General features: G+C 36.4%; 1 protein-coding gene across 1 annotated transcript in view; it reads left to right on the plus strand.

Annotated features, from left to right (window-relative positions):
• The first annotated feature begins 1,372 nt into the window (after positions 1–1,372).
• LOC108682791 (lactosylceramide 4-alpha-galactosyltransferase) overlaps positions 1,373–16,679 on the plus strand; it is a 30,770-nt gene continuing 15,463 nt past the window's right edge. The window contains exons 1-3 of the mRNA XM_018172031.2: positions 1,373–1,601; positions 2,844–2,994; positions 7,985–8,080. Coding sequence (XP_018027520.1) covers positions 1,505–1,601; positions 2,844–2,994; positions 7,985–8,080 — 344 coding nt within the window. The 5' untranslated portion in view covers positions 1,373–1,504. The remainder of the gene's footprint in view (positions 1,602–2,843; positions 2,995–7,984; positions 8,081–16,679) is intronic.

Below are 16,679 nucleotides of genomic sequence, written 5' to 3' on the forward strand. Positions count from 1 at the left end.
CGTTGATCAACGGAAACAATCAAAATAGTAAACAATTACTTAATTAAGGAGTTTTGCCGGAAAAACGGTTGATCAATAAAATAATTTGTTTAGATCATTAAGTGCACAACTTGCCTTATAATTCCAGAATATATATGATGTGTATTTATTATTATGTGTATTTATTATTATCCGTTCGTGATTATTCGAAGCTCGAGCATCAGTAAAAAGTTTTCCTCGGCCGAAATTTCACCGAATTCACGTCGTAACTTCCTATAGGCTATCATCTTTACAATCTGAAGTTAAGATTGTAAGTAACTTACCCAGTTAGTCATGTCCAACGCAGTAATTTGCTCGGCCTAGCCAACTTATTTTCCATGACAGAGAGCCTGAGGAGACTCGAGATATTTCTGGCGTTTGCCAACTATGAGGATCAAAATGCCGCTCATCCTTGATTATAATTACCTGAAAAAATAGCGACTGTATTAGAGAATCGTTCTTAAAAAATAATATCCGCGGTTTTCTTCCTCTACAGTTAGCTGCCGTGGTCATTTCATCTCCCGATGTTCCGCCGACACCTTACAAGCATTAAAGCGTCCTTTTGGTTAATCCCAATCAATTGATCTTGCAAGTAAATTAAATAAGTAAATTGTAGTCGAAGTTCTCCCTTATTTGTCTGAGAATTTTGTATGAAATAATTCGGTTTCAGGACGTATCTACTTTTCCCATCTACGCCAGTCGATTGACATGTGTATGGCGCTAATGAACTGTAGTGCCACGAACGAATTTTATATGACATTCTATGCTTGAAAAATTTTACTACGCGCGAATTCGTTTTATTGAATGTGATCTTGAACTATGTTGATTAAACATATTGCTTCTATGTTTGATTGATGTCCTATTGATGGTAAAATATTGTGAATTTATTCATTCATCTCGATCCCAGTGTTTGATCAGTTTTTTCACTGATGTGAATTAGAGTTCCAGCGTAGTCTGTGGATTCTAGTTCTGTGGCGAGTAGAGTTATTACATGATGAGGCTTGGCGTTGGCTCCAGGACTTAATTAAGACCTAAATTTAAGGCTTTTTGCTACGACCTCCGAAGTAGCGACTGCAAGCCAGCGAAGAATGAGCATATGGTTGGTCTAAGACACCACACCGTAACTCATATACGAAAGAATTGTCGGGCTCATTTTACAATTCTGGTCATTTTAAACGTCTTTTTCCATTATGTCTTTTTGTATCCAGTGGCGTAATGAAGAAAAATATCTTAGGAAATATCTGCTCTCCAATCGGCCGACGGTCGTCTACCTGCTTATTATTAAGTTTTATTATTAATACGAAATAAATTATTTTAAAATAGAACTTATTGAGAAGAATTTGCCGACTTTCAGCTTTAGAAGTGAAATAATAATCTTCACAGCATTGGTATACCACCGTTTAAATTGGTATGCCATTGAATTCAAGATTGAATAAGCATTTCATAATTTTTTTACACAAGTAAACAACATCCCCTATGAACAGGTATGTTGATTCACCGACGAGGGAAATTTGCCATTTTTATGACGTTTCTCATCGTTTCAGCATTTCTTTCCGTCGAAATACGCTACATCAAATTGCCAGGTAAATTCACTGAACTATCTAAAATAAATAATAAATTATACTTTTAATTTTTTTCCCGTTAGAAGTTAGCCCAGCCAGAACGTTTCGATCCCTACACACATATATATTTGTTGAATTCAAATCATATGATTGCATCACTGATACAAGATATGATGTATGCCTTATTATAGTTCATTGTTTGTGTCAGTATCATAGGCTAGTATGAAAATATACGATGCATTTCGGTATGAATATCTAACATTTCCAACAATATTTCACTGAACGGAACAAAAATCACTGCACATGCATGAGATAAACTGGTGCAATGAGCGCACAGATTATTTATTATTATTAGATTTATTATGTTACTTATTATTTATTAGATTATTTATTATTATTTGGTCAAGGAAGTTAATGGCAACACACGCACCACACGTAGAAATGCTCATTCACCTCGGATCTGATTTCACGCGAAAATGGCATAGATTCGTCTAATAAATTCGCGAATAAAATACGACGTATGGTTGGATAACTAAAGTGCATATACCACTTACATATAATGCTTGGCTGCATTTTTGAAATTGCCGCGAATTATCACAAGGATACTTGAAAATTTCATGTCTATTTCTAACGCTAGAACAGCGGACACGAAAACCATTTGATGAAACCAGCAATTGTAACACAGCGACACAAAGGAAAATTGCGAAAAAGGATGACATTTGTTTGAAAGGAAGACGCAGGCCTGGATTTAACCATTGATTAATTTTTAAAACCAATTTTCACCCTGCATGTGTTTTTGATACTGAATATATCGTTTCTGTGCGATACTGATAACGCATCGCGAGTCATAGTGTCTCTTGTACATCTATGTGTATATGCCAGTTGGAGTATATGCAAGTGGAGTATATGCCAGTTAAAATCTCGCGAAATGCTACTACCTTTATATTTTTTTTGCCACTTGACATTTTATGCTGCTCAACGAAATACTTTTCATGACGCGCAATCATCCACAATAATTTTTTTCGTTACTTCCTTCAGTATGACCCATTAGACTGCACATAGTTGCCCGAATATATTGATTTTAATTGAAGTTTCTGCTCCCTTGAAATCCATTTTTGATGGTTATTTCTCCCTGCGCGTCTCTGTTAACGTTGGCTTGTTGTGCTGCCGTGATAAATTTTCAATATATTCCACCAATATAACGATCATGTTTGTGTTACTTTATAGTTCTGCAAATAATCCTGAATATTATTTCACCTACAGTCAGCTGGAACGGCGAACTCAAGCGGTTTTCTTTCCAAAGCCTCATTCATTTGTCTCCAATTAATCAAAGAGTGGCGCGTCCACACACAGAAGATGCCTTGGTAAAAGATGGCTTTTTGAATGGAGCAGGTCAAATACCTGTATTTTACCAGTAAGTTAATTTATAAAACTTTTATTTCAATTATTGGAATGTAAGAAATTAGAATAGGCTATCGTTATTTTTCAATGTAATCTCCAACCTAATTTTTTACCTTGATAGCCTGTAATAATTCAGATTGAGACGCGGTGGAGAGTAGACATGCTGTAATGTCGCTCCAGGAGCCTGACCGATTTGTTTCCTGCGTTGAAGTGCTTCCGGAACTATATTACCGTCGGGCGGCTGTGTTGTACAGGCTTGCTTCTGGGGATTCATTGTTTCCGGCGATTTTTTGCAGTGAGAGACTCTAGCTAAATCTCAGTGAAGGAACCCGGAAATCATTAAACAATTGAGAAAGAAGATTTTTCTATGGCTGGAAAGAAAGTTAACAAGATTGTTAAGAAGGACTGCGGTTCTTCGAAACAAGATGCACCAAACAAATCGAACAGAGGATCGAAATGCGTAGTTGAAAATGTTTGCAAGTTCTGCAAAGAGGCCTTGTTGAAAGAAGATGATCAGATGGTCTTCTGTGAACACTGCAAAGATTTCATTTGCATCAGTTGCGCGGAGCTGAGCTCTGAAGAGTATTTTTTCCTACAAAAAACAGAGTCGTTTCACTGGTTCTGTAGTGACTGCGAGAAATCGACTCAGTGTCCGAAAAAGCGAGAAGCCGATGGGTGAGAAATGGTTCGCTCTTTTCGCAGCATTTCGAGCTGAAATGGAGAACAATTTTCGGAAAGAGATGAGCACGTTGAGCAATGTAGTTGGCTTTTTGACTAATGAACTGAGCTCGTTGCGAAAAGAGCTGATCGAAGAGAGAGCTCAACGGAAATACACAGAAAATATGGAATTGAAGAATTACAACGTTGTCATAGCCGAAGTCGCTAGCGAGAGCTCCCGCGAATTACTAGACAAAGACCGTAGGAAGTGCAACCTTATATGAATCGGCATTCCCCAAAGCACATCATCTGAAACGAACGAACGAGTGATGGCCGACAGCAAGTATGTTGCGGATTGTTGTAGTAAAGCACTAAGCACATCGGTTGATATTGCATCGGGCAAAAGGCTGCGCTCCAAGAATACTGCTGCTAACACCTGCAGACCTCTGTTGGTGACTGTGAAGGAGAAGGCCCATGTTGGAGCGTGCTGAAAGCAGCGAAAAAATTGAGAGCGACCGTTGAATTCAAGTCCGTTTTTGTGAAGAAGGATTCCACCCCTCTAGAGAGGGCGGATTTCCGAAAGAAATGGAAGAAGCGAAACAGACGCAAAAACGCGGAAAATCATGTCAACTACATTCAAGATCTCACGAGGACTCCAACCGTTCGCCGAAAGCGAACGGGTTTTTTGCCGACAACCGCTCGCACAAAAAGTTTTGTAATGTTTCTACACGAAATCTGATTCTGTTTTGAACAAAAGAAATGAACTGTTTACTGTGATCGCAAACGACTGTATAGACATTATTTGTATCACAGAGGCACTCCCTAAAAATCACGGGAGAAAATTGTACCTATTCAATTTCAGTTGCTAGGTTTTAATTGTTTTCATAACTTAAACGAAGAGCAGTGCAGAAGAGATGTAGCTCTGTGGGTTACAACTTTTTATAGGGCCCAGCAAGTTAAATTATCAGCAGAGCACCAATCAGCTAGAGAATCAGTGTGGTGTGAGCCACACTAAAGAGAAGATATAGCCTCCTTATAGGCGTCCTGTATAGATCATCTAACAGTTCCCCTGGTAACGATAAAGTGCTGAACAGTCTTCTACCGAGCATGACTTTCAGCAGGTCACATACGTTGATCGTTGGTGACTTTCCCCATCCAGAAATAGACTGGGCAGATGAATCCTCTCTAAGGGATGGGAAACAGCCTTCATCATTGTTCATGGAGTCTGTGCGAGGCTTTATTGCTGGCAGATCATGCACCACTAATCTCTTGTCTACCTTGAATAATTGGACTCGCCTGCTGGACCAACAGGCGCCAGTGGATGCAGTGTACCTCGATTTTGCCAAGGCATTTGATAGTGTTCCTCATTAGCGACTATTACGTAAAGTGAATTCATTGTGAATAGAGGGAAATGTACTTCAATGGATAAAGGATATCCTTGTAGGCAGAAGACAACGAGTCAGCATTAACGGAACCGTTTCAGACTGGGCGTCTGCGCGCAGTGGCGTACTGCACGAAAGCGTTCTTGGGCCTGTTTTGTTTGTCGCTTTTATAAGCGATCTACCAGAAGTATTGTCAAGCGTGTGCTCAATGTATCCCGATGACACTAAAGTGTAAAGTACAGTTAAGGATGCGTTAAATAAAATGCAACTGCAAAAAAATCTCGATAGTTTAGTTGACAATGCTGTTGACAGTCAACATTGCTGTTGTTAGTTGACAATGCGTTTCAATGCTGACAAGTGTAAAGGACTTCACCTCGGGAAGAACAATGAACAGCAAGCTTACAGCATGAGAAGACATGGTTGCAACGAGAGGGTTATGATTAAGAAGCCTTGCGTGGAAAAAGATCTAGGCGTTTTTGTCGACAAGGACCTAAAATTCTCTAGCTAAAATTCATACTGAAACGCAAGTTAATAAATCCAAAGAACTGCTTGGGCTGATCAGACTCTCATACGAGTACCTGAATGTAGAAATAATGAAACAGTTGTTCACCTGTGTCGTGCGCCCGAGCCTAGAATGTGGAAACGTTGTGACTTTTGAAAAGAACAAAAATTTAGTAGAGAGTGTTCAATGACGTGCAACAAGAAAATTTTCAGGTTTAAAGGGCAAGACTTAAGAAGAAAGATTGAAGATTATAAAGCTTCCCAGTTTCCGTTATCGTCGCCTGCGCAGTGACCTCATTGTAGTAAACAGGGGCGCAGCCGTAGGCTACAAATTTTACTCATAATTTCTGAAATAAACCCTGGAGCCGACGCCTAGCTTCATCATGCATTAACTTTAGTAAGCCTCAGAACTAGAAGCCGCAGACTACGCTTGAAGCCCATAATCCTGACAAGCGACGCACTGCCGAAAGATAATGGCGCCTCAGGTCTTCAGCCAAAGCTTAAGCATGCTCGCTCATAAGCAGTCAGTTCCCCATCCGGCTGTACCTACTGCGGCCTAGCCTCTTCTGGCCTAACCTATTAACGCTGTCCCGGCTCACAACCTTCTTGCAGCCAATGACTGGCTCTACCAGCTCATTTAGACCGCCTTTATAACTTATTGCAGCCAATGAGGTTAGGTTAGGTCAGGTCCGCTCAGGTTTGTTTGGGTGGAGAAAAGTTGCAGCTCGTACAGGTTAGGCTGAAGAGGTTAGGTCAAAGGAGGTTTGGCCAGATGCAGTATGGCCATATTCAGCTTTGGCAAGCTTATTTTGTGGCTGTGGACATCCGGCGCTATGGCTTTGAGCACTTGGCTTCATAGGCCGTTATGCATTCTAGCGTTCTTACCAATGGAAAGGAATGTAAACCAAGTGTGAAGTTTGGCAAAGCTGGCCTTCGGCATGCGCCCCGAAGTAAACAAGTATACTCATAGTTTGTACAAGGTCCCACAAGGATTACTAGAATTTGAAACAAGAACCAACACCAGGGGCCACAACTATAAACTAAATAAACTGCGGTGCAACTCATCCATGGGACAACATTTCTTCTCGCTTCGAGTCACCGACATGTGGAACACCGTCCCTGAAGATATTGTTGACGCTCCGAGTATGAACGCGTTCAAGAACAGACTAGACAAGGCCATGCAGGAGCACATGTTTAGTATTGAAATGCCTCGTATCCTACGGAATAACGGAAATCTAGAAACGATTTTAAACCTACCGTTGGTTGAAAAGATTTGATCAAAAGGCCAGTCTTTTAGATCTGAACTAGTCAAGAAAAGTACAAGAATCGGCGACAGGCCTATCCAGGCTTATTCTTCCATGCCGAAGATACTATACTATACTAATTCAGACGGAAGGAGATTACTAAATTTTTTAAGACGTTAAAGAGGTTCATATTTTGAAAATTAACTTGAATAACGAGAAAATTTCTGTAGTAACTTCAAACTAGGAAATGGTATTTGAATTCATTAAAGTCGTTTGCTTTCTACACTGAATCGGATGGTAATAGAATTTTACTCATCAAATCAATGCTATAAAAACTGACATTCAATTCATAAATGAATCAATAAAACATTTGCGAAGACACTGCATGAGTGTTGTTTAAAAAATCTAAGCATTAGCATCATTTTAGCCATTGTGAAACTTGTTTAATTGTTCATAACCTATTGCCAGGCCTCCAGTAAAGATTGGTATTTGGTCACCTGCAGCTCGTAAGAACGATAGAAGAAAGAAAACATTCGTTCGTTTTGTTAACTTCCTTGGCTACAGAGCCCAATTCGTTCCATCGCGGTTTTCAATATGACGTTTTTCATTTATTTCATTAATTAATTATTAACACGTCTTTCTTTACTCAGCTTCGCGTTTGATTGTTGTTAAAATTGACAACGAAAATTAGCCCACTTCTTATTGCTCTAGAGGTCTGAAATTCGGCATGCAGGCTATTTTCGCCTAACAATTTCATATGCAATCATAAAAACTAGCAATTAGAGACCTAAATTAGCTTAATTGATTAAGTTGTATATATACACGTATATACAACTCACGTATCACCCCGACACACGTTACACGTTTTTCTTGTGGACTAAAAAGTAGAAAATAAATTATGGCTCGCCCCAAAAAACGTGGGTCGGGCTGTACGTTCACCATCAAATTTCCAAAACTCGTGTGTTGTGTGCTTTTCGCTTTAATCATAAATCTTCCCGACACACGTTTTTGGGGCGAGCCATAATTTATTTTCTACTTTATAGTCCACAAGAAAAACGTTTTTTTTTAAGTTTTTTTAAGTATTTTATTTATAATGATTTTCTTGATAGCTAGTGAAAAATTGGATTCTTCATCGGATGATTTTATTGAACAAGGATATACGTGTCTAAGAACAAATCATATATTACCAAGCATGTTTCAATATTAATTTTGCTGACAGAGACATCGAGCCAGAAGTCGGGGCGTATCATATCTACTTCATGGAGACCTCGTCGAGAAGAACCATCACCCAAAGAGGTTTATGCGTTATAGAAAGGTTAGTAAGTCTTTTAATATAGTATGGCTTTCATCGCCGTTATGCTTATTTAATGGCCTTTTAAATTTCAGTTCTGCTTATTCGTAGGATAAAATACATGAACACAACGAGTAGGTTTAGAGAACTGAGTTAGAGTATACTCAGATTGATGCGTTTGCTCAGCCTACCGAAAATACCGATAATCTCATACCGATATCTCCGATAATCTCAGCCTACAATTCACGAAAGAACAAAATTGAGAAAATTTAGGCCATTAATCGGTTTTTAAATCGATAATTAATTTGAGTTTTGACAGCTTTTTACATTCATATCATCAATTCCAATACTTGGCGTAAATTTTGAATGAACCAGAATTGTGGGGTGTTTTTTTTCTTGCCCATTCAAGTAATGGATAAGACAATTACAGTTTCAGTCAATAATAATAAGTAACTAAACATTTTCAGAAAGAAATGACAATTAGCTCGTTTTTTATAGTGCTTGGTGTTTGCATGTTCTTAATTTTTCAATTTACAATTCAAAGTTTTTGCGTTCCGAGAACCTAATAAATATCAGTAAACGAAAACTTTTGTTCTAAATTTTTCTTAATTAACATTTTGATTCCTTGTTGATTTGGCCAAACGAATGGGAGGAATTCATTGTAATACACCCAACTACACATAATTCAAATATGCAAAATTTAATACCAACGAAACAATTGATTAATTTTATACAATCATATGATCTACTAAAAAGTGAAATTTGAATAAAAAATTTTATTCCTCATTATATTTACCCCAACGAATATCGAACTTCAATTTTCATAAACTAATTATAACGTAACATAAATTTTATTATATTATATAATTACATCGACATTTTTCCCACAAAAGTTGATTTCGTGTTAGTCTTCAACTCTTGTAAGACAATTTTTCTAGAAGAGTTTATTTGTGACAATTTTCATCTCAACATTTTTCCAAAATAGTTTATTTCGTGTTATGATATGAGTGAGTTTATCATTGATTGTTTTTTTAAGCTTGTGATAAGTTAATTAATTGATTGATCGGCGATTGCTTCTTTAATTTAGTCAGGTTGCGTCCTTAGCGTTAGGCTTTACACGGAGTATCCGCGTTTATAGGTTCTCGTATATGAAATAGGTTACGGCGCAAATCGTACAGAGAGAGGATTGCAATAAAACACTGGTACCATTTATATTAAATTGGGGAATTTCATGCAACAGCATACAATAAAAAATTTCTATTACAGCAAAAGAAAATTCGAACACAATCAAAGTTAAAAATCTGTCAGTTAACAACACTCAAATCTTCTATTTATACCAGAATATTTTGTTGAACCTATACCGTCCGTTGAGTATAAGACGTAAATGACCGTTATTCACGCGCTCGTTTGCGGGCGTATTTCCAGCGGTCGTACCGCAGACGTAGCCGCGCATCCCCGGCGCTCATTCGTCATAGCCGTCGTGTCTCGCTAATATAGATGTCTCACGGTCAGTCTTGCCGTAGGTTGTTTTCCAACGACCGTACATCTTAATAGTGGTGAAGTCTTTTTCGTTGATGATGTTACTCCAAGCTCATTATCGTGTTTCTGATGTTGGTGATCGTGACCGTACCGCTACTGGCGATGACTGTAACCGTATCGTGTTGATGGCCGTACTGTTGATAATTGTTGCTCAGTGCTCAATCTTCTTAATCGTTGGACATCTTTTGGCCTCTCGCGTTGTCTTACGACAAAGTTCCAACCGAAGCAATGAATGTTGACCGTACAAATAAGCGAAGTTACGGCCGTTAGTCTTAAATTTTTGACGTTATTGTATCAGAGTCGAAGTGGTATGAACGTCTCGAAGTCCCGCGCTGCTGTTATGTTTAACCCCCGCCGGCCGACGGCCGGGCCGTCACCTACGTCTGCGGAGATAGCTGCAGAGCGTACTTGCGTGACAGTCATCACAGTAGAACAACATTTTGGAGTGAATTTAGGGTCTTTGTACAGGCAGCCGTCGCAAAATTAAGCCTACCCCTCGAAATGACGCTTAATTATTTTTTCAACTGATGGAATTTCCCTTGCGACAGGCTCCTCAATGTACAATGTAAACAACACCCAGTCCCATGGCCACGAAACAACCGACGTGTCTTACACACTATGTATCACTTCAACCCAAATTTCTATTATCTCAGCACCTGCACCCAAGCTATGTTCAATATTATGGTACAGAATAAAGCCAGAATTACCTACGCTTTATGTCCTTTCAACTTCCCTAAAAAAGGCTTGAGGCTTTAAAAAAAGGCTTTTCAACTTCCCTAAAAGGCATCAAGACTTTCTTCAATCCTAGTGGTTATTTCTACATGATAAAACCGAATAAATCTACATTACAACGTTAAATTGAGTAAAATTATATCATGCGTGCCCACAACTCATTCACATATGAACAACTTTTTGTCATACTCAGTACATAATTATAAGTCCGACGCGCCACCTGTTAGCCAAATAATATCTCACGGTCCCTAATTTCATTCGTAGAAACACAAAATCAATTTTGCATGAAATATTTTTTAAAATAATCCTAATTATTCCTAGCTAATCGAAACAATTAATGGCCACCTTATCAGTTACTACTATTCGTACATGAAACAATCATTCACACAACTCAAACACATTCCTGTTTTTCCTTCTTCACTTTTACTTATTTGCCACCTCTTTCTTTACATTATGTTTCTCCATACATAGGATTTTACAACCCATTGACCGCAGCACTAATGGACTGTGTGAGTTTCAACATTAATGGGCTGCAGCAAGATATGATGTCTCCTGCGTATCATTTATTCAAGAATTCAGGCAGGCAGGTTGGCGAAATAAACACGAAGAAAATAAAAACATATCTCTACCAGTAGTATAGGAGTGAGCATACCGTCACAATTTGCATGAACAGCGCAACAGGGTACTGATCATTTACCCCGAATATTACTCATCAAAATTGATCAATTACCCCGGTCATTTACCTACAATTTTATTTAGAACCCTCACCGTCAAAAATTTGAGCACTGTCTTTCGATCAAAAACCTTACAATCTTACCTCGAATCTTGATCATCAATTTCATGGGTTAACGACCAATTACCCCAATGGACCGAGCACTTTTTAGCCGAGAACTCAGGGCTTGGGCGATTGTTTTGATGGAAGATACTTTTTTGGGATGTATAATTGATTTAAACTTTTGAAATACTTTCCAGAACCGGGGTGCTCTTCTTTATTGATCAACACAAAACTATAAGGTATTTTATACGTTTCATTACATAGTTCTTGAAACTCTGCAAAGGGCATATCACAAGCAATGTAAACACTATGAATATTCTTCATATTGATGAAAAGAACTCGAATAGAATTAATAAATTTGAATTCGTTCTAATGGTTTTTCTTGGTAGTATGTGATAGTTTTGGGATAAATAAATTTAACTACAGTTATTATGTCTCCCACGGGTGTAAAAACTATCAGCAGGATTATGATTCTTTTCCGTAGCAATATCATCAAAAATGAACAAATTTTTCTTCCTTGGATCTATATCACTGGGATCATGTACAAAAGCAGTATTTTCAAAATATTCGACTGCACATTTTTGTTGAAGTCTTTTAGGTAGGTTTTCAAGATATTCCTCAAATTGCCACAGCCGTCAGAAGATAAATTGATGATTTCAGACTTATTATATCCCTTATCGAAAGCATATTTCAACAACTTATATTCAGGCTGATGAGTTAATTCGCTATACAGGAAAAAATTGTTGAAATCAATAAAGTTCTCCAATAGCAACTTCCGTAGAAATAACGTTTATTTACAGTTCGATCTTCCAATTATGAGACACCTCAAGCTTGGAGAAGGAAAAACAAAATGGCTCTTCTGTTTATTTTTATTATCGTCTTGCCACTTATAGAGCATTTTTTATTCCTAAAATCCTTTTTAATGTTTGTTCTAATATGTTCACTTGAATTATAATCTGATTTATTTCAGTGGAGAGATGGCGAATATCATGGCGAATATTATCAACATCAATCTGCAGCTGATTAATATTTCCTGAATTGGACATCACCTCTTTTTGAACATCTGATATTACGTCTTCCATTTTTATAAGAAATTTCATCAAAGCATCCTCAAAGGCTGCCTCGATTGACTATAGCGTGTAAATGAACTACCCTCAATTAAGTTTAATTTAATTTCATCCTAAATTATTCTATATTTTCGAATATTTTTAATGTGTTTTTCGCTCTTGATTAGATGAAATGACTTTTCTAAGCCAAACCGTAAATACTTCAGGTAGAGTGAATAGTCAATCTTTTGTCTATCAATTATTTTATATTGTACATTAGCTCATTTTTGTTAACCAAGATTACAAATGCATTTGATGAATTTATAGACTTAGAATGTTTCTCATTTAGCTGAAAATCAGTTTGAAGGTCCGCTCCTCATTGACGCTCAATTTTTCTGAGTCGTTCAAACAATTGATTTTGAATTCTTATTAATTCTGCTAGTTCGTTCTTATTTGATGCTATATTTCTAACAGCATCATCAATCAACGCTTTAATTTCAACCTGAATCCCTTCCAGTGATGATAACTTTTCATTCAGAGAAATAAAATTTTTTCCATTAGTTTTTTCAATTTTTCTCGAATTGTCTTTACTTCCTCATCGAGTTTGTCCAACTTCGAATTCACTTTTATCATTTCGTGAGTAACTTTTCCATCAAGAGTTTCTACTACTGATTTTACAGCAGGTAATTCTTTCTCGAGAAAGTTGATATGTACCATGACATTTATTTTTTTATTGGGCATTTCTGAATCCTTTATATAAGCATCTGAGACTTTCACGACCTCCTCATCATGCAGCATAACTCTTGCATGCAGCATCCTTATCCTCAATTGGAAAAGAGATATTTGCAAGTTTCCGATTATTCAGATCAAAATTTTTTCAGCGTCAAGGTACTGAAAGCCGATACCTGGAGGACCTCTTAGAAGTGATATGGGTGTACTATTATTTCCTGTTCCAAATATATTAACACCAGTCATTTTAATAAATAAAATTTCCAAAGCCTACCAACTTTCCCGAACTCGTGAGGGTACAAGATTATTTATACGATCAGTTAATATTTTGTTCAGTTATATGTTTTTATCAGTTTATTTTTGTAACATCAATTCAAATTGATTAATTTCATTCTGATTCGATATAAAATCTCTAAAAAACTCATGAAATATGTTTTTAATATCTTTCATATCATCTATATTTTCCATTTTTGTCTGCGAAACTGACCCCGCTCGTAACTCCATGACTTGTTCTGTTATATTATTAAATTTTACATCATTAATTGAAGCTAAATTAGACTCCAAGCTTTTGAATTTCTGGTCAACATTAGTAAAAGATACTTTTCCATCAATTTTTAACTCGAGGTTATGAATCCGCAATTCTGAAGTTTTAAGCTTTTCATTTACTAACTCTTCAAACGATAAATGTACTCCATGGATCTCCACATCAGCTTTCATAATCAGCTTAAAATTTTCTTCAATATGCAATTTCGAATTCTAGAGTTTATCATCAAGCGCTACCAGCAAACTATTTATTTTCTCCTCAAATTGTTTCCTTGGTTTATCCTCAATACCAATTTCTATATATTTTACTCTATCATCGAGCGCTAACTGCAAAGTGATGATTTTCTCATCAATTTGTTTGATTAGTTTTTCTTCAGAAGAATCTATCTTAGACTCTAAAATTTTATAGATATCTTCAAGGGTAGACTGTAAGACTTTCAAACTTAAATCAGTGTTAGAAAACTCAGCTTGTAAGTCTTCTCTCAGGGTTGTAATAATTGAATTGAAGTTGGAATGTTCATTTCGAAGAGTTTCGATTGAAGTTTTCAGAGACTCTATATAAGGGAAATACTTCAATTGGTTCTTTCTCACCATCTTTGCGAGCTGCTGAAAGATTCAAATTATTTGCATAGATATTAATACTTATTTTTTTGTATTCTATAGGCGGAACAAAAAATTTTGCATTTATTCATGTACGTTTTAAACTCGTTAGGACATGTCAAACCATAACTATCAGAGTAACAACAAGTATCAGTTTCCTTATACCAGCAAGTCCAATGCGTTCCATTTCCCTTTTTCACATCAAGATTCAAAATTCCCCGTTCGGTTTTAAAAGATGACCTAGGCAGTGTATCCCCCATGAAAATATCTCTGACTCTAGGCACTTTCAATACTCCCAAATAATATTTCAAATCATGTGCTAATGGTTTAATGGGTATTATTGTCTTGGTGGATTCAAGTAGCGACTTCCCCAACAAGATTTTTTTTCGATGAAGTTTTTTTTCGCTGGAATCAATCTTAAACCGGATCCCTTTTTAGCTTCCATTGCTTCATTGTGTCGTTTCGTTTCTGTTATAAGTTTATCATCAGCTTTCTTTTCGTTGATCGCAGTAGCTATGGCAGAAGCTCCTCCTGCCAGGGACCCAGCAGCGCCAGGAGCTCCTAGGATAGCAGGAATTGATAAGATGAAGCCTCCTTCTTTTGCTGATACAAAAGAAGTTTTAGTTTTATTACAAATCAAACAACGTCCGCTCTTTAATATTTTATTATTTTTCGTCATAACATACCGAGCATGCTCAGTATCAGTCTTCTTCTGACATTTTTCGCAATACATCATTTTAATAAGATATACATACAAAAGAATTTTTTAATTTTTAGTAATTTATATTCAATTTCACATCATCAGATTGGAATTGAATTATTCTGTCTGAAAGAATCAGAGCATAAGCATGTGTATTATCGGTACCGTAATGTTATTATTAAATTCAGCTTTAATCTTCATATCAATACGACTATCCTTAAGACGTTCAATTAGCGGACTAATATCAAATATGGAAATCGGATGTAATGACCTATAATCTCTGTATGCAACCGAACAATTTGTCTGTGATGCAAAATCTATCATTTTATAAACTACCGCATAATTGTTACTATCAAAATTAATTTGTAAGTTTTGCTCAGGATACCTTTCGTTATTTAGCTGGATATATGCATTCTTCATATCACAGTGATCAAACAGTGCATTGTTAGAAAGTTGCGAATTACCTCTACCAGTTTGAAATGCTAAAATGACATAACGAGGTCTTTGAGTTCACGAACTTGGTGTAAGAGACCAATTCAAGAACTTTTGATTTGGACTCATTATTGTTTGTTTCAATTGTTGATTCATGTATGCAATTGATATTCGAATTTTATCTTTTATTTGACGATATAATTTAATCTTATACTCATCAGAGAGTTTATAAGCCGTCATTTTCCAAATTAGTCTTTTGATGGTGATTTTCCGTATCAACAACTTTATATTGATGATTTGTATCTTTATCGCTAGTCTTGAACAGAGTATTTGCATCATCACCTCTTCTTAGAGTTAAGTCATGCTTGACTCCATATATTACTTTGTCATAATTTTCGCAGAATCCAAAAATAAGTTTTAGGGAAATTGTAGCATTAAATTGACCATCAGCGGCTCCTAAATATTCACTGCGTTCATTGAATCCATCATTCGATTTTTCATTTTTCTTAGTGTCAATACTACAGAAGAACATCATATTTTCTTTGGAGCTTCGTTGATAAGTTGTCAATCCTTCTAGAGTTGTAGCAATTCCAGGATAGCAATTTCCTCATTTCCGATTCTATAGGATACTCGATCGAATAAATACATCAGACAATATATGATGATTGATGATTTATCATCTTTGAAGTTAAAATTGCTACAATCCTATTTCTTTAAAGCACCTTCGAAAGTGAAAGTGTCTAAGAATCTTAAGTCTCTTGTTATGTCTCGCTCTCTCTCAGTTTTTTCATCCATATACATCCTAACTTTGATGTTCTGTGTGATGGTCTTTGCATTTTTGATCCGTTTCTGGTATTGCATTTATTTTACCGGACACTTTACCTAGTTCTTTAATAAACAGATGTGAATCATAATTGGATAAGTTATGCATAAACACTGGAATAAAATTAGGATTTCTAATTTTAAAATTGCACACGAGATGCGCTGGACCTTTATAGTCTCCCATTTGGTGATTGTGATCTCTAACCTTATAGTTTTCTTTAGTAAACTCTTGATGACAGAAATAAAAAACTGTTGCATTTCTGTGTTCATCATATTTTTTAGTTGATAAGAACATCTTTTTTGGATATTGATTTAATAATTCATACACACGTTTTGTTTTAGCCTCTAGATATTCTACAAATTTCTCTGATGCATCTTCACCATTATATAACTCCAACTTTGAGTACCCATCATCCTCACATTTAGTATAGCAACAGAAACTATTAGGCTCGTGTTTTTTAATATTCCGCATATAATTCGACTTCGGGTCTGGTTGACATGAATCAATGCCTATAAAAGTCGATTCAAAATCAGCGTAAATTACAAAGGGATGCTTGATAATCTTTTGAAAGGCCTTGAATTTTAGTTTCTCTTCACTAAAAACATATATGATGGGTGTGTGAATAGAGCAATCATCTTTATGTTTTTCAAGTAGGTCTTCGCGTATGAATGCGTGAAGGCAGTATGGACAAACATATTTAGTTC

The sequence above is a fragment of the Hyalella azteca genome, unplaced genomic scaffold, assembly GCF_000764305.2.
Source record: "Hyalella azteca isolate HAZT.00-mixed unplaced genomic scaffold, Hazt_2.0.2 contig1497, whole genome shotgun sequence".
Classification (NCBI taxonomy): Eukaryota; Metazoa; Arthropoda; class Malacostraca; order Amphipoda; family Hyalellidae; genus Hyalella; species Hyalella azteca.